Source organism: Halichoeres trimaculatus, unplaced genomic scaffold (assembly GCF_033239565.1).
Source record: "Halichoeres trimaculatus isolate MK-OKI-2021-1 unplaced genomic scaffold, fHalTri1.1 fHalTri1_scaffold_15, whole genome shotgun sequence".
Lineage (NCBI taxonomy): Eukaryota > Metazoa > Chordata > Actinopteri > Labriformes > Labridae > Halichoeres > Halichoeres trimaculatus.
This window is the reverse complement of record NW_027437193.1, coordinates 33,807,515-33,834,517: the sequence shown is the minus strand read 5'-3', so window position 1 is coordinate 33,834,517 and position 27,003 is coordinate 33,807,515. Positions and strand designations below refer to the sequence as shown.

At 43.1% G+C, this 27,003-nt stretch overlaps 1 protein-coding gene across 1 annotated transcript; it reads left to right on the top strand.

Moving 5' to 3' along the window:
- Positions 1-1,046: 1,046 nt before the first annotated feature.
- On the top strand, positions 1,047-27,003 carry gad3 (glutamate decarboxylase 3). Its single transcript, XM_074688505.1, has 18 exons — positions 1,047-1,099; positions 1,178-1,283; positions 7,655-7,774; positions 10,377-10,484; positions 13,652-13,755; positions 14,006-14,141; positions 14,583-14,673; positions 15,423-15,535; positions 17,460-17,575; positions 18,936-19,015; positions 20,012-20,066; positions 20,212-20,328; positions 22,011-22,075; positions 22,403-22,481; positions 23,003-23,152; positions 23,683-23,790; positions 25,416-25,505; positions 25,591-27,003. Exons 3-18 carry the CDS (start codon positions 7,753-7,755, stop codon positions 25,762-25,764), a joined length of 1,608 nt encoding a protein of 535 aa, XP_074544606.1. The 5' UTR covers positions 1,047-1,099; positions 1,178-1,283; positions 7,655-7,752; the 3' UTR covers positions 25,765-27,003.

Below are 27,003 nucleotides of genomic sequence, written 5' to 3'. Positions count from 1 at the left end.
ATCCAGGGCCAGGAACTCTGGGCGGATCTTATCCACCCCCGGGGCCCTGCCACTGAGGAGCTTTTTAACCAGTTCGGCGACCTCAACCCCAGAGACGAAAGAGCCCACCCCATCATTCCCAGACCCTACTTCCTCCAAGGAAGGCGTGCTGGTGGGATTGAAGAGGTCTTCGAAGTATTCCTTCCACCGATTCACAACATCCCGCGTTGAGGTCAGCGGCGCACCGTCCCCACTGAACACAGTGTTTACAGTGCACTGCTTCCCCCTCCTGAGATGCTGGATGGTGGTCCAGAACCTCTTCGAAGCTGTCCGGAAGTCGTTCTCCATAGCCTCACCGAACTCTTCCCATGTTCAGGTTTTTGCCTCGGCAACCGCTGAAGCTGCATTCCGCTTGGCCTGTCGATACCTGTCAGCTGCCTCAGGAGTCCCACAAGCCAAAAAGGCCCCATAGGACTCCCTCACCACTAGTGTCCACCAGCAGGTTCGGTTATTGCAGCCCAGACAGGCACCAACCACCTTACGGCCACAGCTCCGATCAGCCGCCTTAACAATGGAGGCATGGAACAAAGCCCATTTGGACTCAATGTCCCCTACCTCCCTGGAACACTGTTAAAGCTCTCCCGGAGGTGGGAGTTAAAGCTCTCTTTGACAGGGGACTCTGCCAGACGTTCCCAGAAGACCCTCACAATATGTTTGGGTCTACCTGGTCTGACCGGGATCTTCCCCCACCATCGGAGCCAACTCACCACCAGGTGGTGATCGGTTGACAGCTCCGCCCCTCTCTTTACCCGAGTGTCCAAGACATGCGGCCGCAAGTCCGACGACACGACTACAAAGTCGATCGTCGAACTGCGACCTAGGGTGTCCTGGTGCCACGTGCATATATGTACACCCTTAGAAGACTAAGTTTTGAACCTGATCCTTGATATAATTGTAGCAGGATGAGTCCTGCAGCCCTTCATCATTCTGTACTGCTGGCCTATCACCACCTGGGGGCAGTGTATAAAAGGGAGAGGCTATTCTGCTCCCTCTTGCTCTCCGGTAGGCGGACCTTCCTTCTCTTTCCGCTCGCCTCACGTCCTTGCCATCACCGTGCCAGGTATGTTAGGAGCCGGGTAGTTTTTATGAGAAATTGACCGTCAGCATGCTCCATTATTTGTATCCTCTGCCGTTTCAGCTGTGAGCCTTAGGAGCAGGAAGCGTGCCTCTCCTTCAATAGCACAGTGATCATCTTTCTGGTGTGACTTCTCTAGATGATTTTTGGAAACTTCTCACAAAAAAAGGTGCTGTATCTATTATGTATGACTTCATTTCTTCACTGTGCCCCACTGCCCTTCTAAACATTAAAAGGGGAGGGAAGATTAGATTTAGATTTATTGTTCCCCAGAGGGGAAATTCATTTCCACTGACTGTACATTACAGAACAACAACAACAACAACAAACATTGCACCTCAAACAGACAACAACAACAAACATTGAGTTGCGGACAGGTCAGCGGGGCCTGTTGTTCAAGGCAGCCTTGGCTGAGGGGATCAGGCTTTTCCCCAGGTGAGCCCTTCTGAACTTGGGGAAGAGCCTGATCCCCTCATAGCTGCCTTGAACAACAGGCCCCGCTGACCTGTCCGCAGCTCATATTGTACAGTGTTTGTTCTTGTTATAAGAGGATCTGGGAGGGTTAATTTCAGATGATCTGTGGAAGCTGATCTTATATCCTGTTCACTGTACTACAATCTGTGCCAAGGCTTGGGTTAATCCAATGTAAAGTTTTGCATCAAACACATTTTACCAAGGTGCGATTGGCCAAGATTTATGAAAATGTTAAAGCCTCATGCGATCGTTACCACCAGGCCCCCACAACGCATGGTCATATGTTTTGGTCCTGTCCGTCTCTTTGCAACTTTTGGTCTAAACTTTTTGAGACGATCTCAGCCTGTATTGAGGTCCCCTTTCCACCTGCTGCTGTGACCGCCTGCTTTGGTGTTCCACCCACTGATTTGAAATTGCCTCGTTTTAAAGCAGACCTAGTTGCCTTTGTGACTCTTTTGGCAAGACGCTGCATATTATTGATTATGTGAAGAACTTTGCTTGTCTTGATATCCCACCTCCAGATTCGGAGGACTGACATTATTTCAACTTTACAAATGTGAGAGTTTATTCAATTTATTGGTCAAAAAGGTGTATTTTTTATTTTTGTTTTCTATATGTACTTGACAGTTGTTTTACTGTCAAGTACATATTGTCTCTTATCTTTGTACAATTTTATCTGCTTTTATTTGGTTAGTCGGCCAGACATGAGAACTCTTATTCTGTGGTATGTTTTCATGGTTGTTCTTTGTGTTGTATTTTATATCAAGCTCCATCCGTACATTCATGCTTGTTGTACATTTTATTGAAAACTTAAATAAAAAAAAGTTTGGAGAAAAAAAAAATGGGGCTTTTCTTTGATATGCTTTTCGCTGCTTCGCTCTGTGAAGGTGGAGGAGACCATGGATGATGGCCCTTTCTTGGCATTCTGCCATTTCCTGGCAGATTTATTTGCTGAATTCAGTAAATGCAGCTTATTGCTGCAGAGGAATGATGTCATCCTTCCTCAGGGGAGCTTTAGGTGATCAGAGCACAGTTTTGGTACCTGACGTTGAGTCCACATTTGAAATCACTCTCTCAGGCAGTCAACAACTTGGTCAACCTCATTCTCGCCATTGAGGCGGTGGCTGTGAGGCCTTGTCAAGGTGGTGAGCTGGCTTTGTTCCATGCAGCAATGATAATTCAAAGAGATGCTAGGGAGCCAGATAATCATCAATATCAGTTTGGTATACATCCTCTAGCATTCACACCTGTTCAGTTACATAAATGTGCTTACATTTGAGTGGTGTACTGAAATGTATGTTGTTCATTCCCAATTGTTGATTCCCAAGGGGGTTACTTTGAGGAAAGGGGAGGCAGGGGACATGGCTGAGAAGGATGGGTCACTCAGTCAGAGTGCTCCCAAACTGCAGAAGCAGATTGAAAGTTTTTGCTAGTGCTACCAACTCTTAAATTTGAGAGCACCAGTGTTACCAAGACAAAAAGTCAGTTTTGAGTGATTCTGGAGTTTGAAAGAAAGACAGCTGAAACGACACATGATCAACATCATGTACATTTAATGAGTTCAACTACAAAGCATGCTGGGTAGTCACAAAAGTAATTTGAGGGAAAAAAAAAAAAAAAAAAAAAAACCTTCCTCACCTCTAAATAACATTTCACCTCACTAATGTAGCTCTATCTATTTCAGGGCACCCCGGTCTCCCCTACTCACCTCAAAGATGAAGCAATAAGACTTTTTGCACAGCTCCAAACAGCAGCAATTCTGGTGGCATAAGGACATTCACAGGATAGGATAGATGATCTGAAAGGGTGAGCATGTGGTTGTAGTACCAGGACAGTCCAGTAGATGGCAGCAGAGTCACTATACATGTGTCATACTACTGTGAAAGAACAGCCTCTATGGTATGCATAGTGATGCTAATTGTTATTTTTTTGTTTGTTTGTGTTTTTTTAATTTTGTTATAGAATAAATCAAACAAACATAATCTAAAGAAAATTTCAAGAAAATATTTATCGTGTTGTTTTCTGTAGGAGCATTGCTTTGAGGCATTGAGGCACCATTGTCAGTGATGAAAAAAGGTTATTTATTTATTCATTTATATTTCCACATATTTTTGTCAACACATGGATAATACTTGATGGCCTCAACAGATTACAGTGAAGTTTAAACACTTGAAAAAAAACCCTCTTTTATCATATTTCATGTCTGAGCGTCGCCTGCAGGTGGCGCTGTAACCATTGTGGAACACCATATTGGAATGAACGCATCAAGGAGTCTAAACAGACTGTGTCTAACTTATTCTAGTAAACCCTGTCACTGGACCTTCATCCTCAGAGTCCACATTATCATCCTCATCCTCCTCATCATCATCATCCAAAATTTGCATTTGCGGTGATATCATGCCAGTAATTGTTTATCACACAGTTACCATGGTGATATCTGTGTTATGAATCATATCAATGCCAAGAGTTCTTGTACTTTAGACATTAGGACCTTCTGTTAGTCCGTCCATTTCTGCACGGAAGTTTAACATTTTCAAAGGTGTGCAATGCAAAAATTTTCGACATGTAAATGGCCGAGCAAGGTTGTGAGGCTGAAATGATGTCATTCATGGACTTTATAAAATTTTAAACTACAAACATCCTCATGGACCTGTCAGACCAGGACATGACCTGTGTTAGGAGCTGCTCTCTGCAGGAGATTCAGAGCAATGACAACAAACAGACAGAAAAACAGGTTTACCCTCAAGCAATAACTGCACTAAATGCTAAATGATGTTTACAGAAGTAATGAAGGATGCCATCAGAGCCTCTGCAGACCTCAGGGGGGAAGTGTTCAGGTTTCTTCAAACCTTGTGACCTTCCAACAAGCAGCTTGGCTGTGATAAAGAAACTTGGAGCTGACATCTACAACACGTCTTTAACTCCCTGAGAAACACCCAAGATACAGGAGACTTTCTGATTCAACCAGCACTGTGCCCCATGATCATCATCATCATCATCATCATCATCATCATCATCATCATCATCATCATCATCATCATCATCATCATCATCACACACAGACTGAGGACAGATATGTGAGCTGCTGGTTGATCTTATTTCATCCATTAATTTCTCACATTTTTGCCTTGTTTTTTATCAGTCTGTATACAGATCTGCTCCTGATTTGTGGCACAAGTCATAAGATCAAACCGCACCAAACAGTGTCCTGTCTTTAGAGTTCAGTCAGCTGAAAATATAAAATATAAATGTCAAAGTAAGCTGAAAATTAAAGTCAAATTTTTTTTTTTTAATCACTATTTACTCTCAGTCAGTAACACTGCTGCTGCCATTTGCTGGTCACTATTAGCTAGTGCAGCACAGACAGGTGGATGGGCAGGAAGCATGCCATGGCAGAGCTGTCAGAAAGTGTTTGTTGGCCATGTCAGATGATGGTAACAGCTGATCCTTTTCTTCTTTTTCTGCCACTTTGATCTGTCGTAATACTCAGCTGTTTTTTTATGGAAGACAGAGCGCTGCTTGCTTTAAGGCAGGGGAGGGGAACCTACGGCCTCCGGGCCATATACGGCCTTGCGAGACCATTTTAGATGGCCTGGGACATGATAAAAATGTTGCACTTGTAGTGTGAATGTATTAAAAATTCAGGAAAATTTAATTTTCTACAATAAAACAGACAACTTTTCATGTCCAATCGTACGTCAGGGTCCCAAAGTGATGACAAGTGATGCATCATGGCACAATGACGAGTATTTCAGGGACAATGGACAAAGGACTCTTTAAAAAATGACTTTTTCTTTGTTGAAGTAACCAGCTAGCCAGTGTGCCGGTTGTGTGGCGAGGCGCTGGCAGTAATGAAAAAGGCAAATGTTGAGCATCATTACTGCTCGAAGCATGCTTAGCTCAAAGAGTTGAGAGAACAGATGTGTTTGGATGAAATTAATGTTCTTCATCTGAGTTTGGGTGCCCGATAAGCAGCTTTCACAAGACCACAGACTGACAGAAAGAATGTTAGTCATACAAGCTTTGCACTGTTACATACTACATTAACTTTTCTATCCGGCTGTCCTGATAAGTCTCTTCAGCTAGGACTCTTCAGCTGGTTCAGAACGCTGCAGCCCGGGTACTGACTGGGACTCGGAGGAGAGAGCACATCTCTCCAGTGTTTGCATCTCCACACTGGTTACCAATAAAATCTATAATGGAGTTAAATATTCCTCTTCTGACTTATAAAGCACTTAATGGCATCAGGCCATATTATCTTAAAGAGCTCATTGTTCCGTATAATCCGTCTAGGTCACTGCGTTCTCAGCACTCTTTCTGTTAGTCTAACTTCTAGTCTTAATGTCCTGTTAGAGTTACTGACCATACATCTCTCTGGGAGGCTCTGAGTTTGTCTCAAAGGTTCCTCTGGATCGGTGAAGTGGATGGCCTGCTGCCTACCCATAATTGTCGCCTTAACAATTGGCACAACTACAGACTCAATGCTATACAAATTGAATTGATTGATTGATTGATTGAATGATTGATTGGATATCGGATGAAAAAAAATTCCACATTTTGGGAAATTTGTCATAGCCCTTGGTTTCAAGTGAGATCGTGGTTTGTCTTTGTTTCAGGGGCTGTGTAGCGCTTCCCCTTGATCTTACAGTGAATTAAGACACCACTTATCTACACATGCACACACAAAACCAAGGGCTAAGTGGTCAACTGAGATTGGCCCAAAGTGTCTCAAGTAGTGCTTGGCATTAGGCACAATCATAGACTGTATATAGAGTGGACAGTGTGGTTCCACAATTTATCATTGTAAGGTTTTGAAGCCAAAATTCCCCCGTCACAGGCGCAGCCATTGGTAGCAGTTGTGCAGCCAGAGTCTGTGCAGTAGAGACTGTGAGGGATTCTGGGAGAATCTGAGTGGAGCCGGGTGACAAAAATAAGATTTTTTTTTTTTTTTAAGAGTCTAATCACTTCTTGACTCTACCTCCCAAAATATTTTACAATCCCAGAAAAAAATACACAAGAACATCAGCCATCAATCATTGTTAAACGTGACGTAAAACCTTGTTTTTAACCTAGAAACATTTCTATGACATGTATTCATTTTTTAGTTTGACCACAGCCCATCTGGAATGACTGGACAGCCAGATTTTTTTTTACCTCCAGGGGGAGCAGTTTTTGTGGTGACCTCAGTCCGAGCCGAGCAAGATGACATCCATTTTTTTTTTTTTTTACAGTCTATGGGCACAATGAGCTACCATCTTAAATATCAGACAAGCACATACAACAGTTACAGTAATTTCTGCTTTAAGAGCCAATGTAAACAGGTTGTCTGTTAAATGCAATGTTTGCAGATAGGTTTCCATTCAGGTTAATGTGTCAACTCACACTGGATCTTTTCTGCTACAAGTCCATCTGCGTGGCTGCTCTGCCATGTTGCAGGCAATACGCAGCCATCCTATTTTTGACAGACAGAGCTGTGAGACATAAACTCAACGTAGGCGAGATCGAGCAGGACAGAAAGTTGTGAACGGAAAACACCTAAAAACACCCAGTGACTTTCAAAATAAAACAGACTGTGTTAAAATCAGTTTGTATTTATCTTGACTACGATGGCAAACAGACATAATGAGCAGAGCCAGACCAAGAGTCAACAGGTTTGAGGTTTTACAGCCCAAAATGGATGAAGAGAGACAAATCAATGAAGTGGGTCCTCAGGCCCTCATTCCCAGCACAGAGGAGTGGGGGCAGGACAGACCTGTGGTACCTGGGCGTGCTACTGTGATCAGAGCACGCTGTTATATAACTGTAGGTCTCTTTCTCCTTTCAATGACTGTCAAACAGCAGCTGTCTGCAGACCACACCTCTGTGTGTGTGTGTGTGTGAGTGTGTGTGTGTGTGTGTGTGTGTGTGTGTGTGTGTGTGTGTGTGTGTGTGTGTGTGTGTGTGTGTGTGTGTGTGTGTGTGTGTGTGTGTGTGCAGCAGTGTGACAGACCAAAGAGTCAGTGTGGCTCAGGTTGATGTGCTCGTGAACTCAGACATGCAGCTTTACTCAGAGCTTTTCTGACACAGGAGGCTTCAGTGGAGATTTCCTCTTCATCAGATCAGACTGACCCTGGACTCAGCTCCTCTCTAACATCCTCAGCGTGCTCCCTGTCATTTCAGATGACATGGATTTCCTGCAGCTCCCAGGTAAGACTTACTCTACAAACTTTGAAAACAACATTGTTCAAACTCTTTAGTAACAAAATACTGTCAGTAGTGTGGTTATTCATTTATTAATGTGGTTGTTTAGTTACATCACAAAATCCTTACTATGTCAAAGTGCGTCATGGTATGATGAAAGAATCTCCTGAGGATTTAAAAACAGCAAAAAATCAGAGGCTGAAATGTAAAAAGTCTGAAGACTGAAACAACAGAAGTCAAATCAAAGTGTGGGTTAGATTTGTGATCAAGAGCTAGAAAGGGACGGCATCAAACCGTCACCTGTGGAGGTTTGAGCATGTGAGCTGGTATGAATGAGCTTTAATCCGCAGACATGTGGGTCATTTGGTTTTCTCTTTCAGAGAGATGACCTGGAGCCAACTGAAACCTGGAAACAGTTGTTCTGTGAGCAGCAGACTTGCTGATAGTGACCCTCCATCAAACTTTAGTTAAACCATTGAAATGCTCATTATGAACATTAGATGAGTTGCAGAGGAACAGAAACCATGGGGAGGATAAAGAAACCCTGTTTCATGTTGTAAATGATCTGATTTAGATGTGATGGTCTGATGTCTAATTTTCAGCATCTTCATCTTCAGCAGAGTTATTGTTGCTGTGGCTCCATGCTGTTCATTCTAACATCATTCTGAAATCCATTTGAATAATATGCAAACAGACTCGAGGATAAATTTCCTGACCGCACGTGCCCTTGATGTGCCTTTGATAGAGTGGCAGTGAGGGACCAGGGTTTGAGGTGTGGGGATCTACAGATCTGAAACATCTTCAGCTGCTCCTCCTGATGACTGGATACACTGTAAAATGTAATCTGTTGACTCAACTTTAAAAAAAAGTGAGAAAAAACGATTGCCTCAAAATTTCCAAGAAGGGCAGATCATTATATTTAAAGCTGAAAAGAAATGTGTTTAGACAACTCATGTCATTGCAGTAAACTTGAGTGTAGTTAACACAAAATCATTTGTTAGGTTAACTATAAAATGTGAGTTCAGATAAATTAAAGATCTGCAGCAGGGACTGCCAGTAATTTTCTGGGTTTTTTTTTCACAGTTGATTTAATTTATTTTACAGTATAATTCTGTAGGTTGAGTTGCAGCTCATGAATGTGAAATCCCTGTTAAATACTGGCAACCCTGCGTTTATTGTTATTTTACAGAAAAGACATTTTGTTGTGATGGTGTTTAGTAACTGTGAGTAAGGAAGGAGCATAGTGGATATAAGACCCTGCTGTACACTGAGATGTTGCGCAGAGGGTACAGGCTGTCTGTGTTCTAAATGGCACAGACTGGCCGATTATGCTCAATGGCAATGACCAGCTGTCCTGTCTGTCTGAACCATTGACTGTATATAGAGTGGACAGCATGGCTCCGCCATTTATCATTGTACAGTTTTGAAGACAAAATTCCCCTGTCACAGGCACAGCCATTGGTAGCAGTTGTACAGCCAGAGTCCATGCAGTAGAGACTGTGAGGGATTCTGGGAGAGTCTGAGTGGAGCCAGGAGACAAAAATAATAATTAGCCTATTTTTTTTCTATTTGGAGAGTCTAATCACTCCTTGACTGTAACCCCAGGTATATTTGACAATCCCAGAAAAAAAAACACACAAGAACGTCAGCTGTCAGTCATCATAAAACTTGACTTAAAACCTTGTATTTAACCTCTTATAACTAATGAAAACGAAACTTTTCTGAAAAAAAAAAGAGGACTAGAATGCAAGGCAGTCAAATGATATCTTCAAATCACCACAACAACAATTTGACATGAGAAACATTTCCACAAGGCGTATTAATTTTTTTAAAGTTTGACCACAGCCCATCTGGAATGACTGGAGAGATGGATTTTTTTTTTTTACCTATACTGCAGCCAGTAACCAGGGAAAGCAGTTTTTGTGGTGACCTCACTTGGAGCTGAGCAAGACGATGTACATCCCTTTTACAGTCTATGGTCTGAACCCTAACCCATCAACACATCCCATTTATTAGCATAAACACTAAACGCACTTTAAAAATCATTAAGGACATGGGCCTGTGTCATGTGGAACACAGGAGGCCGCTCTGTGCAGATAAGCACAGAAAGCTGTCTGTGCAGCGGAGCACAGGCAGCTAGTTCATGCAGGGGGGGCAAAGATAGCCTGTCAACCATCACAACAAAAAATGTCTTTGCTGAAAAACAGCAGTGAAGTACTGGCAGGTTTGCTAGTATTTTACTGTCATTTTACAGTGCTGTGTTTAAACATTACCGGATTTTACTGTTGGAATTTGAAAATAAATTTACAGTAACTTGTGACAGTATACTGAAGAAAACTCTGCTTTCAAGGGCAAAAAAAGGATTTTTTTTTACCCTCTTTTAATGTTATAGATTGTTAATAGATGCAAAGCTTGTCAGGTCAGTTACTCAAATGAAATTCATTGGCAATAGTAAATGACGCAAATAAGGTTACAACTTAAAAAGAAGATAAACTCTAAAAATGCCCACAGTGCAGCTAGGTTTCACTGGCAGGAATGAAATGATGTAGGCCTGTTTTATTCCCACCCCCACACAAATACCTTGCTCATTTAGTTTGTGTTCTTTCAGACAGAATCATGGAGAAATCATCTGAGAGGAACAAGCAGCAGGAGGACTCAGCAGCTGTCACAGAGCCGACACACACATCAACTGACTTCAGCAGCATTTACAGCAAAGGTAAGAGCACACTTAGTCTCTGGGTCACACAAGCTGGACTAACCCCTAATTCACACATACAGCATGGGCGCTGTGCTGTGCTGTGGTTCTTGGACACGCGCCAATTCATACTAGGGGCGTAGCAGCTGAGTACCCGAGATCATAGATCCCAGGAGAACCACATGTTCCTGCAGGAATACCACCCATGACAATGTACATGGTGATTAAATAGCATGTTAGACTCCATGGCGTCGGATTTCCTCTGGATCTGACCTGCTGATGACTTCTAGTCATGTGTCAGTGACGTAGTTTTGATGAACAAGGATACATTTTATTATTGGGAGATAGAACATGGAGCTCTATTTTGAAATGACCGGATACTCTGATCATTGTCATGTCTGATTTCTTGTTTGGTACAATCTGCTCTGCAGAGATTGACATGTGTCTGCAGCGTCAGTGGACCACAGCCTGACTGATCACCAGAGGCAGTGTTTGGCATTGGCCACCTATTAGTGAGCATTTTTTCAACGCCAGAAACAGCTGGTTGGAGCTGGAGGGGTACTCCAATGACACCAGGAGTGGGGTACCACTCAACACCTCAGTCCATGAGATTTATCTTTGTTCCTTTGTGCTGGTTTTTGATGTCATGTGTCAGAATGTACTGGCTTATGCATGTACCAGAGACTTCCTGCCATCAGTGACAGATTCCTCAGACTGAGGAGGTTCAAACAGAGGTTCAAATATCAGTTCAGAGGATCTTCTCCTTTTCTTGGCTTAAGTCTGCTGTGACCCGCTCCACTGTGAGACTGACTCCAACCCTTGTAAGCTGGACGTCACGCTCAAACCACCCAGCTACTGCAACTGATGTAGTGCACACCTCCACTGTGCATCTCAGTCATCAAACAACTTGAAATCCTATGACGACCCTGCTACGTCCACAGAAGCTCCAGATGAAAGATTATCTACTCACACCCAGGCCATTCCAGTCCATCCATCTGACCCCAGCTCTTTGATCCAAAAACACAGGATTATCCTGCTCCCATCAGGGGGCAGGATTTCAAGGTGGATTTCCTAGAGAAAATGTGTAAAACTTAAAAAAATTGTCAAATACTACAGCATTTGTATCATTGACCTACAACCTACGTGTCACTTGACCTGTTTAACTGTTACAGTGACAGAGCAGATAAAGTACACAGAGGCTACCAATGAAGACTTTCTGTAAAGTAAGAATAAAACAAAAAGATCATGTCCCCATGAAATAATCCCACAAACAGATCTTTGTAACACAATAATATATTTAATTTTTCTGTCTTTAACCCCCATATATTAGTGTCAAAGAATCAACTATCAGAGATGTGTTACTCCACGTCCAGTCAGTTCCTCGCTCTGACAGAAACAGAGGTTGGTCTGGTTCTTACACACAATAAACAACAATACACAACAATACAAGACAATACACAACAATAAACAACAATACACAACAATACAAGACAATACACAACAATACACGCAAGTATTATGTTGCTTGCTCCCTGTGGTTCGACTCTCGAGTTGTAAAGGCATGCAAAGCGTCTCTTCAGAACTCCATTCAAACGCTCAATTGCACATCTTGTTTTGCAGTGGGCAGCACTGAAGTGTGCCTGCACAGGTGTGGTTGCTGCAAGAAAAGGAGCGATCAGCCGCGGTAGGAGTGGATAGGCACTGTCTCCTAATATCAGGCCATCTGGCTGGTTGGTCTGGAGCTCTCTCTGTAAAGCACCCTGTCATGGACCACGGAGCAGGAAACAAAAGGAGGAGGACCCAAAAGCAGATTGAACATAAAAAGGTCAATTTCAAAAATCTCAAAACTCAAAAATCCAAAACTCAAAACCCAAAACTCTAACAAAAGAAACAAACCTAAAAACACTGGAAAAACTTACACTAGGACTCAGGGCACACACGACAGCAAACAACACACAGCACGACAGCAAACAGACAATGACCTGACAAAGGAACTTAACAAACACTGAGACTCAATAGACACAAGGTCAATCAAGCACAGGTGTGAAATGAGGCACAGGTGAAACACATAGGGAGCAATCAAACTGGAGGGAAACAAGCAGAACTAAGGTCTCATACACGTAGCCAGGTACTCTCAAAAATGAATGTACCCCCCAATTATACTGTGACTGTGACTCCAAGCGTTGGCCTGACAAGATCTGCAATGTACTTGATATCAGGATTCCCAAAGTGAAAGTGAGCATACAGCTCAGTGGTTTAAAAAACAATTTACTTCCCAAACCACCATGAGCCACCTCTGATCCAGTGACTCAAACTGCCTCCTCATACCCAAAACCAAGCTCCGCACAATGGAAGACCGTGCTGCCTGCGGCACAGCACCTCGCTTCTGGAACACCCCCCAAGACACAAAAAAGCCCACAGACAGTCCATCAGAAAACAGCTGAAAACCTTTCTCTTCAGCAAAGCATTTCACAGATAGCAGACATGGGACACTGCCTCAAGCTGCCTCTGTCCTACAGCGTGGATCTGAACCTTTGATGTCTTTAAATTTGCTCTTTTACATGTTGTATTCCTGTTTGTAACGTACTGTTCTTTTCCTGATTTTACTCCCGACTGATTTTTACCCTTGTCATTTTTTTTTTACAGATTTTTATGCTTCTACATGTAGCACTTTGAGATTTCTCTGAAATGTGAATACATTATGAATAAAAAGTTTTATATGCATTACTATCAAAGCCCTAGTGCTTGGTTGGTTGGTTGGTTGGCTAATCATGCTCTTCCAAAGAACCAGTTTGGTGTTCCACTGGCAAGGAGCCAAGTCATTGTGTCACTGTAAAACATCAGTACCTCACAGCATATGTAGTTGTTTGGGGGGAGGGACAAAGAAATGGCGCTGGGAGCGCTCAAAAAAGGCAGAGTTTCTTTTTATGTGAGTTTCTCTTCTGGTGGTTGTGACATTATTTTTCCTGACTGTCTGCTTCATGGCATGTGCGTGTGTGTGTGTGTGTGTGTGTGTGTGTGTGTGTGTGTGTGTGTGTGTGAGAGTCTGTGTGTCTGTGTGTCCGTTTGTGTGTTTGTGTGTGTGTGTGTGTTTGTGTGTGTGTGTGTGTGTGTGTGTGTGTGTCTGTGTCTGTGTCTGTGTCTGTGTCTGTGTGTGTGTCTGTGTCTGTGTGATTTAAAATGCACAGACCTGCTCCCATCAGGCAGTGAGGAGATGACCCAGGGATTTCTGCAGGAGCTGGTTCACATCCTACTGGCCTACATCTGCAAGTCCAACCAGAGGAACTCTAAGGTACGAAACCCTCTCTGCCTGTACATCAACACTTCAGCTTGGTTTCCCAGAATCCACTGCTCTCATTGCTATATAAGATTTAATCCTCCTCAGATAACTTTCTGGACAGGACATTTGTAAGATTTAGATTTTAAGGAAAAGTACGTTGACACTCCGGTTTTTCAGAAGAAAAACCTGATTACTTGTTAAGTTGTTGAGCAAAAGACAGACAAAATGAGAGACTATCAAAATCTCTGCTCTTTGCTTTTAGGTCCTTGACTTCCATCATCCTCATCAGCTGATGGAAGGACTGGAGGGCTTCAGCCTGAGCCTGCCTGACCAACCAGAAACCCTGGAGCAGCTCCTGGTGGACTGCAGGGACACACTCAAATATGGTGTCAGTACAGGTGTGTGTGTGTGTGTGTGTGTGTGTGTGTGTGTGTGTGTGTGTGTGTGTGTGTGTGTGTGTGTGTGTGTGTGTGTGTGTGTGTGTGTTTGCATGTTGATGACTGACCCACAGCTGACTGATGGATCTGATGGATCTGATGGATCTGATGGATCTGATGGATCTGATGGATCTGATGGATCTGATGGATCTGGTGGACAGTGGTCTTGGTCAGCCTGGGTTGGTGGTGGATGGTGATCAGAAGTAGTTGACTTCCTAAAGGAGAGGCCTTAACCTTACAACCTTTAGTCGTGAAAGTCATGGAAGTAGTTGAACCTGCCTGTTTCTGACAGCAGTTCTGTAATAAAGGATGAAACCCCTCCAACATCACTCTCTGATGACCTTACTCAGCAGCTCTGGTTCACTAACACGACCTGTGGCCTCCTCCCTGCCTTTGTTCCAGGTCATCCTCGCTTCTTTAACCAGCTGTCTTCAGGTCTGGATGTGATCGGCTTGGCTGGAGAGTGGTTGACCTCTACAGCTAACACCAACATGTAAGACATCAACATCATCATCATCATTAGGGAACACTGGAGGAGCAGTCTGGGGGATTCTTTCTTCATCGTTTTTGTAGCATCAAACTGATCAGCGTGAACCTCTACTTTTTAATATCTTCTTTTAATTGGTGGGCTGGATGGAGGTGCAGTAGTAGAGCTAGAGCTACATATCAGGTAGTAACAGCAACACTGCCCCCTTGGTTTCCCGTGGTACTGCTCCATTGGCCTGTAACTGTAAGACAACTGGAAACGTGCAGGAATACAGACGAAATGAATGCAGAGCACGGACAGAAAGCTCAGTCCAGATCCACGTTTGAGCATGAGTGGGCCTTCAGTCAGCTGAGTTAGACCCTAAGTTGGCTCCCTGTTCCCAAGAGACTGACAGGAAGGTGTGTGACTTTATTGAGAAACATAACCAAGGCATGCCCATTACCAGAGCTGTCATCAGAATTACATTTACACAGATCTTAGTGACTTAAAGTCAAAGATGAAAGCAGTTTCTGATTTTTATTTTAATGAATTTCTCTGAATTTCAATACAAATAGTTTCTTTAAACAAAGTAAGTTTTGGTTATGAGAGTCTATTTTGAAGATTGGTATTGAAAAGAGGCGGGTCTTCTGATAATCAGATAGTCAGCTGTTGGGTGTGTCAGTTTAATATTTGATGACTGCTCTTACTGTTAAAACCTCTGTGTCTGCAGCGTAACTGATCTCAGTCTGGACCTTTATGGTGCGTTTCTTTCCCAGGTTTACCTATGAAGTGTCTCCTGTTTTCATCCTCATGGAGGAGATCCTGCTGAAGAAGATGCAGAGTATTGTGGGATGGTCCAGTGATGAGGGAGATGGGATCTTCTGTCCAGGTACCAAAATGCACCAAAGGTGTAGAGCAACGGATGAAGAGTTATTCTGATTAAAGCTGAGACTGACGGCTGAGGAAGCATCAAAAAGAAGAGCACAGGTCTCAGGACGTGAATCAGTAAAGTTTTCAGTGTGACCTGAGTTACCTAAAGGCAGGATGAGCGCCTCTCTGACCAGAGTGAGAAATTAACAAGCTGTTTCTGCTAACTGAACTAATCTTCACAGGACTGTCACCCTATCATTACAGCTCAGTCTCTTTTACCACTACATGCATACGCTTATGTCAGGTGGACTCTGGGGAGCCAGCTCCAACACCAGTCAGCCAGTTCACTTGACAACAGAATGAGTCAGGGCTTTATCTGGATCCACAGGGTCAATCATCATCACATGAGCAGATTGTCAAATGTGTTTTAATGCTAAGGCCTTCAGTAATGACTCTGGAGAATAAGAAAAAGAAAACAGGAGCTGCGTCTTTCTTTAATGACCCTGATGGTTACAGACAGTCCACACAGAGACGCTGGGTGTAACAAAACTGTTCATTCTCACAGCAAATTCTGATTTAGTCTAAGCCTCTGAATAACACACCATTAACCCCTAAATTCCACCGCACACGCCGCGCTGTGCAGCGCAGCGCCACACCGCGCCCGTGGGGAGCACTTAGATTCCATTGTAATCTATCAGGCAAATTCCACTGTAAGCTCTGCTAAAGCGCCGGCGTGCACCCAGGCGTGAGAAATACGCTTCAGGTCTATTTTCTGCGCAGCTGCTTCCAAACCTCGTAAATTCACTGTCGATAAGAAAGCACAGGAAGTCACTGTGTGAAGTACCCAGAAGATTCCAAATAAAACACAACGCACAAACTCTCAAACGTAAATTTCCCCAATCTGTTATAAATACGTCACATCTGGAGGCACGTGCATCAGGTAAACAGTCGGTCAGAGGGTCCCAGATCCACATTGAGGCATGGATGAAGAGAAGCTGATCTTGGAAGTGGAGAAGTTCAACATTCTGTATGATCCCAAACATCCTTTATTCTTATAAGGATACAGGCAGAAAGGACAAGGTGTGGACTGACATATCAAAAGTTATGGGAGTGGATGGTGATGGTGTGATATCGCTATTCACATGAGAGCCTGTGACTCTCCGAGGAACAGCCATCCCCCCCTGGATTGAGCAGTGCGCTGTTTCCAGTGAGGTTTGAAAATCCGAGCAAGACTACGGCGCTCGGCTGCTTTGCGCGGCACATGCCGTGGAATTTAGGGGTTAGTTTTATTCATAGTTCAGTCATCTGAAAACCTTTAGTCTGAGTTTAGTTTTAAGTAAACTAAAAACCAGTTTTAGTCTGAGTAAAGTCTTAAGTCTTTTAGTCTTAGTCTAGTTTAGGTCGACTGAATACCATAAGAGTGAGACATTTTTGTCTCGTCTTTGCTTCTTGACTAAAGTGTCCATTATATTTCATCACGGTTCTCATCATCACGTCTGTTTTAAATTTGTTTTTATTCACTTTTTTGTCCTTGTAAAGGCTCATGGATGTATACTTTTTAAGTTGACACTGCTACAAAATTGTGTTTCCACGTCACCCTGCCATACCACCATGTCAGTGTTAAACAGCGAGCAGGCATTTTAATGAGAACTCTCGTTCCACTGGGCATGAGGAGTCAAGCAGCTCTTCTTTGGGCTTTCTGCCTCAGACCACTGCTTGGAGCAACTTCCCCAAGAGATTCACTTTCCAAATGCCCCTGAACGCTGCTTTGAGAGTTAGGCCTGCCCCTTACAGGCCACCATCTTTATCTTTGACAGTATCTGTACAGTTCACACTTTACACTCTGAACCATTATGGTAAACAGTAGATTAGTGCTGTGTCCATCTGTTCCTGTACAGTGGACTCTGCTGCTCAATAAACTGCTTACTCTCTGTTTTGTGAAGGAGGAACCATTTCTAACCTGTACAGCATCCAGGTGGCCAGATATCATTTCTACCCTGAGGTGAAGACCAGAGGGATGGGGGCCCTGCCTGGACTGGCCATCTTCACCTCAGAACACGTGAGCTCATCTGGTCCTCGGACCATCCACTAGAAGAGTCCGTGAATATGAGCAGGCGTTCAGGTCTTTGCACTCTCAGCTTTGAGTCTGTTTTATAATAATAATAATAATAATAATAATAATAATAATAATAATAATAATAATAATAATAATAGTAATAATAATAATCATTATTATTATTATGCCCAGACTCTATCTTTTAAATCTGGGGCAGCCCGGAGTCAAAAGACAACAACAAACTCAAAAACATACATGCAGCTCTAACAAAAAAGATTTTAAAAAATGGAGGCAGTGTTGTAGCAGGCGGTGGTTGGTGAGGCTGTTAAACTCATTGTGAAAGTTCTGCCATCGTTATTTTATCTTCGTGTCTGAAAGATACCTATCAGGTAGTAACAGCAACAGTGCCCCCACAGTTTCTGGTGGTACTGCTCCATTTGGCTCGTATCAGTAAGCTTCTTGGAAAAGTGGAGGAATACAGACAAAATGTGAACGCAGAGGACAGACAAAAGGCTCTGTCTGTATCCTTATTCGTATGTAACACAGAGCATAGATGGACCTTTACAGCACCTGTTCAGCTGTTTAAAGGTGGACATCATGCTCATCATGAGATACTGTTAAAGATGAAATATAAACAGACAGCAGATATTAAGGGATCAAACCAATCCTTTGGAAAGATGGTGATGTGTAGCCAAACAGCAAATTTAGATAAAGGACATTTTTCAGTGAACAGATGAAACAAGGAGACAATCGAGGTTTCAAACCAGTGAGGCTTGCTGCTGTCAGTTTTAGAGGTCTGATTCGCTCTTTGCTTTTATATGTCTGGGTCCCTCTAGATGTGTGTGGTGAGATGTTGGAGTTCATCAGACAGCTGCTTTAGAGTTATTCATGGGGGCACTGAGGTGTTGCTGCGGTGCTTGTTCCCCAAAGCAGCTTTCATATTACTGGTTTTATTATTGAGGTTTTCTACTGTGAAACACCACACACATTTATTCTGTTCAAGATCTTTATCCAAACTTTTTGGATTAGTGATTGACTCTCAAACAGTTTCTGTTTTCTTTAAAGTGGAATCCTGATCTGGCTCCTGTTTTACTGATGTGTACTGGTGTGTTCTGGTGGGATCTGGTGTGTTTTGACCTGTTCTGGTGTGTTTTGATGTGTTCTGGTGTGTTTTGATGTGTTCTGGTGAGTTCTGGTGTGTTCTGGTGAGTTCTGATCCTGTCTGTGTTCAGTTTCTCCTGACGTGCACCTGGGACTGCGTGTTTTGAGGCCAACAATGCAGCCACTCCAGTCAGCTGAAAGGACGGTGCAGCTGTTTGAAGTGAGCTAACGAAGATGAATGTCTTTCTTTGTGTCCATTCAGAGCCACTATTCAGTGAAGAAATCTGCTGCTGTGCTGGGGATGGGCAGTGAGAATGTGTTCGTGGTCAGATGTGATGATAGGTGGGTGGGAAACACACAATGATCAGTAGAATGCATAACAAACTGTTTGCACACCTGTTGTAGCTTTGTAAGAGTGTGTGTGCATGTGTGTGTGTCTCCAATAACTCACCTACCCAACCACTTCTTCAGCGCTGATGCATGGCTCTGCAGTCTCGTGCCTCAGATGTAAGAACACTGAGGGAAACCTTGGCACAGCAGAGTAGGAATGATAGAAACAGCTGAAGCTGTGCTCAGAAATGGCACACAAGAAAACCAAGCTTATGGAATAACTGAAACTACATGATGTACGTCAGTGTATCTGAGTTTTTTTTGGACCAAGGACCATTTTTCACCCAGAAAAATCCTTTGGACCACCAAGTTAAACAGCCATGAAACAACTACCCAGATAGCAAACTGATTTATTACAAGCTCACATCATACGGTTACAACTTGCTAGGGCTGCAACTAATGTTTATTTTAGTAACTGAGGTTTTCATTTCAGTTAATCCATAATACACACATTACACATTCACCTTGTTTCTTCAATTCCCTTTATTTACTAAACTAAATTTGGACACGTTCATTAAATACAGCAGAAAAAGCTCTGGACCTAAAAATCTGACTGTATTTCACTGTATGACTAAATATTATTCCACTTTATTCAAAATGACCATTGTTTAAAGAATATTTTAGAACTTTGGTTGAAATGAATTAGACATCATCCTCCATGTCTACATGCATCGATTCTTTCCACCAACCAACGGCCTGCAGTGTTTCTGGCTCCACCTTTTAAGGTCTGGCACCTCAACAGGGGGTGAAAGAGTTTCAGACTGTTTTGCTGTCACTAAAACCTCAGATTCTTTCAGCTGTGCACAAACTGGAGCTTTTTTTCTTCAGATATCAGTGAGACTCCAGTAAGTCTGGTTTGTGAAGTATAAGACCTGAACTTAAAAACAAAGGCTCTCTGAGAAACAAGGATGGCATGCTGCTTACCGACTGTTTTGTTGCTCCTTCCAGAGGGAAAATGATCCCTGAAGAGCTGGAGTCTGCCATCGTTACGGCTCAAACAAAGGTATGCATGAGGTGGGACTGATCATAGTTTAAGTTCACTTCTGGGTTTATTCACCGACACCAAACTTGAAGACTTTCTTTCTTTCTTACCTTAAACCTCAGTGTGTGAACCAGCACAGCCTCATGGCCTCTCTTTCTCTCTGCAGGGTTTGGTTCCCTTCTATGTGAATGCTACAGCAGGAACCACTGTGTACGGAGCCTTTGACCCTCTTGATGACATCGCAGATGTTTGTGACAAACACTCATTGTGGATGCATGTTGATGTAAGACCTTCTTTTCTTCCTGACTCCCATCAGGCCTCTCTTCATCAACAACAATCAGTGAAAGCTGAGGCTGCTCTCCACTATTCAGTACCCTTAAGACATAAAAAAATATATATACTTTTTTCTTTTAGATAGATCATTAAAGGATTAAAGCTTAAAAAAGACTTCATATCTCCTCAATTTAATGAGTGGGAGTTAAAGGATTAAAGTTCCTGTGAGAACTTCCTAAGTGGTCTTGAAAAGGCTGAACCACAAGCTTAAGGCTAATGCTGCGCTCCATTTGTACTCGGAAGTTGGAATTCCAAGTTCCGAGTGGGAATGCCCAGCTGCAATGCCCCCCAGGGTCGGAATTTCCAACTTGCAAGTCAGAGCACCCACACCACCCCTGATTTCCCAGTAGGAAATTCCAAATTTGGGGTATACAGCTAAGCACAGTTAAGTTTAATTAAGCTCCTGTAGATTCTGTTTATCTTAGAATTTCTTTCTAGTGTTTGTCACAATAAATCAGGCGTTTATAGAGTATTATTCCATGTAAATATACAGAAATACTGCTGTTAAGGGAAGTTTTTCCGACTTGGCAACTGAAACGCTGAACTCAGAGATGGCGTCACCCCCACTCCTGACTTCCTTGTTACGAGTACAAATGGAACGCAGCATAAAATATTGGCTAAAACAGGAGCTGAAGGCGTAAACATGAGCTTAAGACTACAACCAGGTTAAACTGTTTGTGCTAATGTTGACTCCAACCCACAGTCAGCAGTTATTCTGCAGTGGTCTGTTCAAACTTGAGAGTCTATCAATAAAATGAAGAGCCAGGTTACGTTAGCTCTGCTTGGTGAGGTTGGAGTTGGTAGATGAGCTCTGGTAGGACAGAACCAGGATTCACTAACGTTACAGACACGTCTCAGAGCACCGAGCTGTGAGTAGAGATAAATATAGCCGGATACTAAACTAGGCTACAAACTGACAAAGTTAGCTTGTTGTCAGGTTTCAAAGCATAGCTCTACCTAACTGTTGATAAATACCTCGTGAAGTTGGATCTGGTAAAAGTTTGACTTGAACCAAGAAAAGTAGAGTTAAAAAAAGAAACATAAAGAAGAAAAAAGAAGATATGATCTCCATTCATTTCCAAAACAAACACACACCTCAGTAAAAGTCATGTCTTCACCACTGTGTGGGCATGATTCCAAAAGTGTCGCTGCAATCCAATTTAAACAGATAGTCCTCACAGCCTCTTTAAAAGGAGGGATAGTTACAGGGTTAAAGGATTGATAGTTAAAGGGTTAAATGAGTTGTAGTTAAAGGGTTAAAGTGCTCAAAACATTATAAACAGGGTTTCCCACAGTAATCTTTAAGTGAGACTCTGGAAAACAAACATCTGTCAGAGGTTCCGAGTCACCTTTCCTGAACTGGAGTCATGCAAAGAAAGCAGGTTAGTCAAACACACAGCCCAATGGGAACAACAAGCACCAGCTCAGAGAGAGAGAGAGTCCAGACTAGACCCGAGGGTTTTTATTTGTTTATCTGTTCAAAGCTGCTCACAGAGGGGGTCACAGCCTGAACAGCAAACAGCAGCTCTACCCACAGACTCTCAGGGCTGTGAGGGGAGTCAACAGGTGAGCGTGTCTGTAAGCTGAGCGTGTCTGTAAGCACCTGTGTTGAGTCTGAGTGTCTCTCCTCAGGCAGCGTGGGGCGGAGGCCTGCTGATGTCACACAGACACAGGATGAAACTGCAGGGCATTGAACGGTAACCACATGAAACACACTCAGCCTCACTGTTCTCCTCTGTGGGGCTCAGATCCACTGTTATGTACTGCACTGATTCCCTGTGAGGGTGTGTTTACCTCATGATGACAATCAGCAGAGATTCATGTTCCCACAGATTAGATGTGTATGACGTGAACAGGCCTCTCCCTCCTTTGAGTGGTGTGGTGTGCTTTATGTAAGATAATAGACAAACTCTTCTCGTGCTGTAAGAGAACTTAAACAGAACCGTTTTTGCACAGAGCTTAGGATGAAGTAGGATATCCTTCTGTTTCTGACCTGCTCATACATGCTCATGTTTGCCTCCTAGGGCTCATTCTGTGACATGGAACCCTCACAAGATGATGGGCGTCCCTCTGCAGTGCTCGGTCATACTGGTCAAGAAGAAAGTAAGTGACTCCAACTTGTTTTAAACCCCTGCTGGTTGATTCATTTCTAGCTGTCCTGGCTGTCCTGCCTGACAGAGTCAGCGTGTGCACTTTGACTCTGCAGGCAGTGAGACTTTGGTACCCTCTGGCTCTCCTTAGGGTAACCTGCATGTGTGAACTCATAACAGGAAGTCCCTCAGTGGATAAATGTGTCCTGTGATCAACCAATCTGCTTCCAGCGGCTCAGGAGCCCAAGGAGTGCTGATGTTGGTCACAACCATAGACTGCAACAAAACAAAATGGCCTATACAGCTCAAAGTGAGGTCCCCACAAAAACTGCTTCCCCTGGTGGCTGGCTGCAGTATAGGTCCAAAACTCTGTCATTCCAGATGGGCTGTGATCAAACTATAAACAAATAAACCTGTTAACCCAGGTAGAAAAGTGTGTACAGTTATATATATATATATATATATATATATATATATATATATATATATATATATATATATATATTGTGTACCCCTCGGTCTCTGTCTCCACAGGGCCTCCTACAGGAGTGTAATGAGTTAGGGGCTGAGTACCTCTTCCAGAGAGACAAACCCTACGATATGAGCTACGACACCGGGGACAAGAGCATCCAGTGTGGCCGACACGTTGATGCCTTTAAACTTTGGCTCATGTGGAAGGCAAAGGTATTTTTCTCCAATCACACACTGATAACACTGAACCCAGTGTTCTTACTGATTCCACTGACCCAATGATGGCAGTGTGTTGAGCTTTTCATAATTTTGGGGGATGGTTGAGGATTTCTGTCTGTCTGTAAGGTTGTACTGATAATAAATACATAAATCAACTTTGTTCAATAAAAATAAAGTAACATGGATAAAAATAATGAGAGTACTGTAAGATGAATTTCAAATGGTTCAATGATTTTATCTAAGTGTTTTGTTGGACCTCCGGGCAAACTTTGGTCAGTTAACAGCTGAAATGATAATGTATTAAGAAAAATGATCATGCATTAAGAAGTGATCATTCATTCTGAGCTATGAAACAGTGCTATCACTAGTTAAAAGGATTTCTGTAAACTAAGTAATGCTAGATTTTTAACTTTCTTTTTAAATCATGAAACTGTGCAACTTGTCTAACTTTGTAATCGAAGATGACATAGCGCCCCCTTCTGTCTCTCTTTATATCTGTCTGCTCCATTGTGTTTTTTTCTCAGGGTTCAGAGGGTTTTGGATCCCAGATCAACAAGTGTTTGGAGAATGCTGAGTATCTGTACGATCAGCTGCAAAGGAGGGCAGACTTTGAGCTGGTCTTCAGACACAAGGTAAGGCCTGATGTTCACCGCTGTGATCGGTCTGTGATGGCCAAACTGTTGGTGTGGAAATCTTTAATCACTGGTCTTCCTCTGTTGGAGGGTGTGTCTGGTTTACAAAGTGCCATAGATTAGAACAAACCCTGTGAGGTTTCAGATCATCGTAGGCTGCGTTTGGACCAGAGGGACCAGGAACTTTTAGTTCATAATCCCAAACAGCGGGGTATAACATTATGCACAGTGATGTATGGAGAAAAAAACACAGGTAACTGCAAAACAGCATCAGACCAGTGAAGGGCAGCAAGACAACCAAGGCTGTTCAGCCAAAATGACCCCTTAGAATGAGACAGACAAGCTGCTCAGCACTGCAGTTAGCCTGTTAGCATGGAGATATTCAGCCTGTGCTGGTTTGGGTGGTGCAGTATTTCACTGCAGATGGATTTGACACTTGAAAGGAGTTCCAGAGACAACGTCATCACCATTTGCCTCACCATTTGGCAAACTACTGATTTGATGAAAAGATTATGACATAAACATATCGAACTAATTTGGGATCATCCCCCAGAACTTCTTTTGTGTTTGGACAACTGTTGTAAACTGGATATCCACTAACACGTTCACCTGAAGGTCTCCAGTTTACAGGGTCACTCTTCAAACTGGAACTGGGCACATTCACACCATCAGGTTCACAAGGCCTGTTTCCATCAAGGTTAAGTTCACTTCAGACAGATCCCCAAATTACCGACCCCGTCCCACGTTCCCTTATGTTGGAGTGACAGACATAATAATCCAACCTCAGAAGGTGGAGCTAGAAACACTGTAGTCCATTGGTTGGTGTAAAGAATGGTCACTTCCTGTGTGACATCAGTAATAAAGAACAACACATAACCCTGATATGTTTAAATCTCCAGTCCACTTCCTGAAGAGAACTTTCTGTTGGTTTGGAAAACAGCGTCAGAAACAGCATGAAACTTCTGTAGAAACATAACTGTGTCACTTTTTTCTTCGTTGGATTTATTAGCGGGGTACACTGGGTCGTGCTGCTATGCCATAACTCTTTAAGGTAGCTGTCATGGCTATCTGCATCCAGCTTACCCGCTGCCTACCAAGAAGAGCATGGTTGGCTGTGGAAGTGCAGACAGGATCTTTACTGAGCCAATCCATACCATTTCATGCTGACCCAAACAGAACCACTTGGTGGAAACGGGGCTAAAGATGGCTGTTGTTTGAGAGTTATCAAACCAAGAGAATCACAGCTGGGAGTCATCTTATTGTGGGCTGAGAGAGGGGGAAAAACCACTGTGGCTGCTCCACCAATCAGAAACATTCAGGCCCTGCCTCCCAAAAACGCTGGACCTCTGGAGAGTACTACTCCGTGACAGGGCTGTTTTCTGGGGTAAATGTAGTTCCCCAGCTCAAACCCACTTAGAGAAAGAAAATGTGATTCTTTCATTTACAAAGTAAGGATTAGGGTTAACTCTGTCAGAGAGATGTAAACATTTCACTCCCTCCTGATGGCATCTGGGCTCAATCAGTCGTTGGAGCTGAGTGTCTGGTTAAGGAACAGATCATTTGTCTTTGATCGTTCCTGTCTTAATCTGTCACTGTGCACATCTTTCCGTCTCTGGCCCATCCAGCCGGAGCACAGCAACGTGTGTTTCTGGTACATCCCCCCCAGCCTGAGAGGCCATCCACATGGACCTGACAGGGACTCCAGACTCCACCAGGTCAGCTTAGACGATGAGTCCTGCTCAGTCTCGCTCAGGACCGGAGCTGCAGACTAACTGTTTATTCCTCATGCTGTTTTTGCAGGTGGCCCCGCGAATCAAAGGCAGGATGATGGAGAAGGGCTCTGTTCTGATTGGCTACCAGCCAATGGGAGACAAAGTCAACTTCTTCAGGTGTGTGTTTTCCAATCCTGCTACTCAACAAGAGGACATCGACTTCCTGCTGGATGAGATCGCCTGGCTCGGTCATGATCTTTGACGCCTGAAAGGAGGATTTGTGATGACTGTTTAACTGCTCATTGGTCTTTGTTTGATCCAGTCTGGGTCCAAACCTGGAGCCAGACTTCTCACTCTGACTCCTGACAGTACAAACCCTGCTCAGCATTTTTATTTCTGTGGAAGCTTCTGTGTTTCCTTCCTCTGGATGACGTTTTCCTAACATCACTTTTCTTCCCATGGGTCTGTTTGGATGTCTTGTGGTTTAAGCAGTAAGAATTGTTTCTCTTCAGTTCAGTAAAGTGTTTTTTTTCTCTTAACTCATTATTTGACCATATATCTGTGACAGGAGTCAGCTCAGACTGCAGAACTTTCCTTTTTGTCTCACTGAGTGTTTATCATCCCATCCTGTTCCTTTCATGCCTCTGTAAACCACTCAGGAAAGTGCCTGGGAATTCTCAGGAGCCAGATTTCTTCTTTTCATGTCAGTAGTAGACTGATTATGAAACCATGGTTTAGTTCATCCAAAGCTTATTCAGGTATATAGGAATGATTTCAGTGTATTTTTAAAGTGATACTCCGGGATGGAACAAGTTGGGTCCTATCACAAGGTTTAGGGCAGAAATTACCCCTACAGCAGTGTTTTTGTGCAGCAGAAGCCCAGAGCGCTCGCACCAAACACTTTCTGTCATTGAGGATGGCTGATAAAGGACTGGGAAGGTTTATTCATACACTATTCTGTCCTTGTGATTGTGTTCCTTAGCAAGGATAGACAGATAGCGAAGAAGAACTCCAATAAAACTGTTTCTGTTCTTAAGGAGGCTTTACTGGTGGCTGTTTCTGTAAAACTGAAAAATGAATGTATTAATAACTTGTAAAAACGTAAACAGGGATAAAAATTACACTGTACAGAGTTCAAAGCATGAGTGTTCAACAACTCAAGCTTCAACATGAAATAAAACTCTCAATGAATTCCCCATCCCCTCTACATTATAACCTCTGAATAGACCCACAGCAAATGTTTAGAAGGTACACACATTATCCAACTTAGTGATAACTGACATTTTATAAGCTCTCAGCTTGAAACAGGTCATGATGCAAACTTCTAGCTAGTTAGCTTAGCAAACCAGCATTTTAGCTTTGTTTATATTTTCCACCAAACCAAACAACTTTTCTTTGAACATAACAAAAACTATCCAAGACATGTCTCTCTGCAGCAACAATTAGAATGTTTAACTCACAGACATATCAACTCCAAGGCTCAACGTCAGGAAAAATCTGG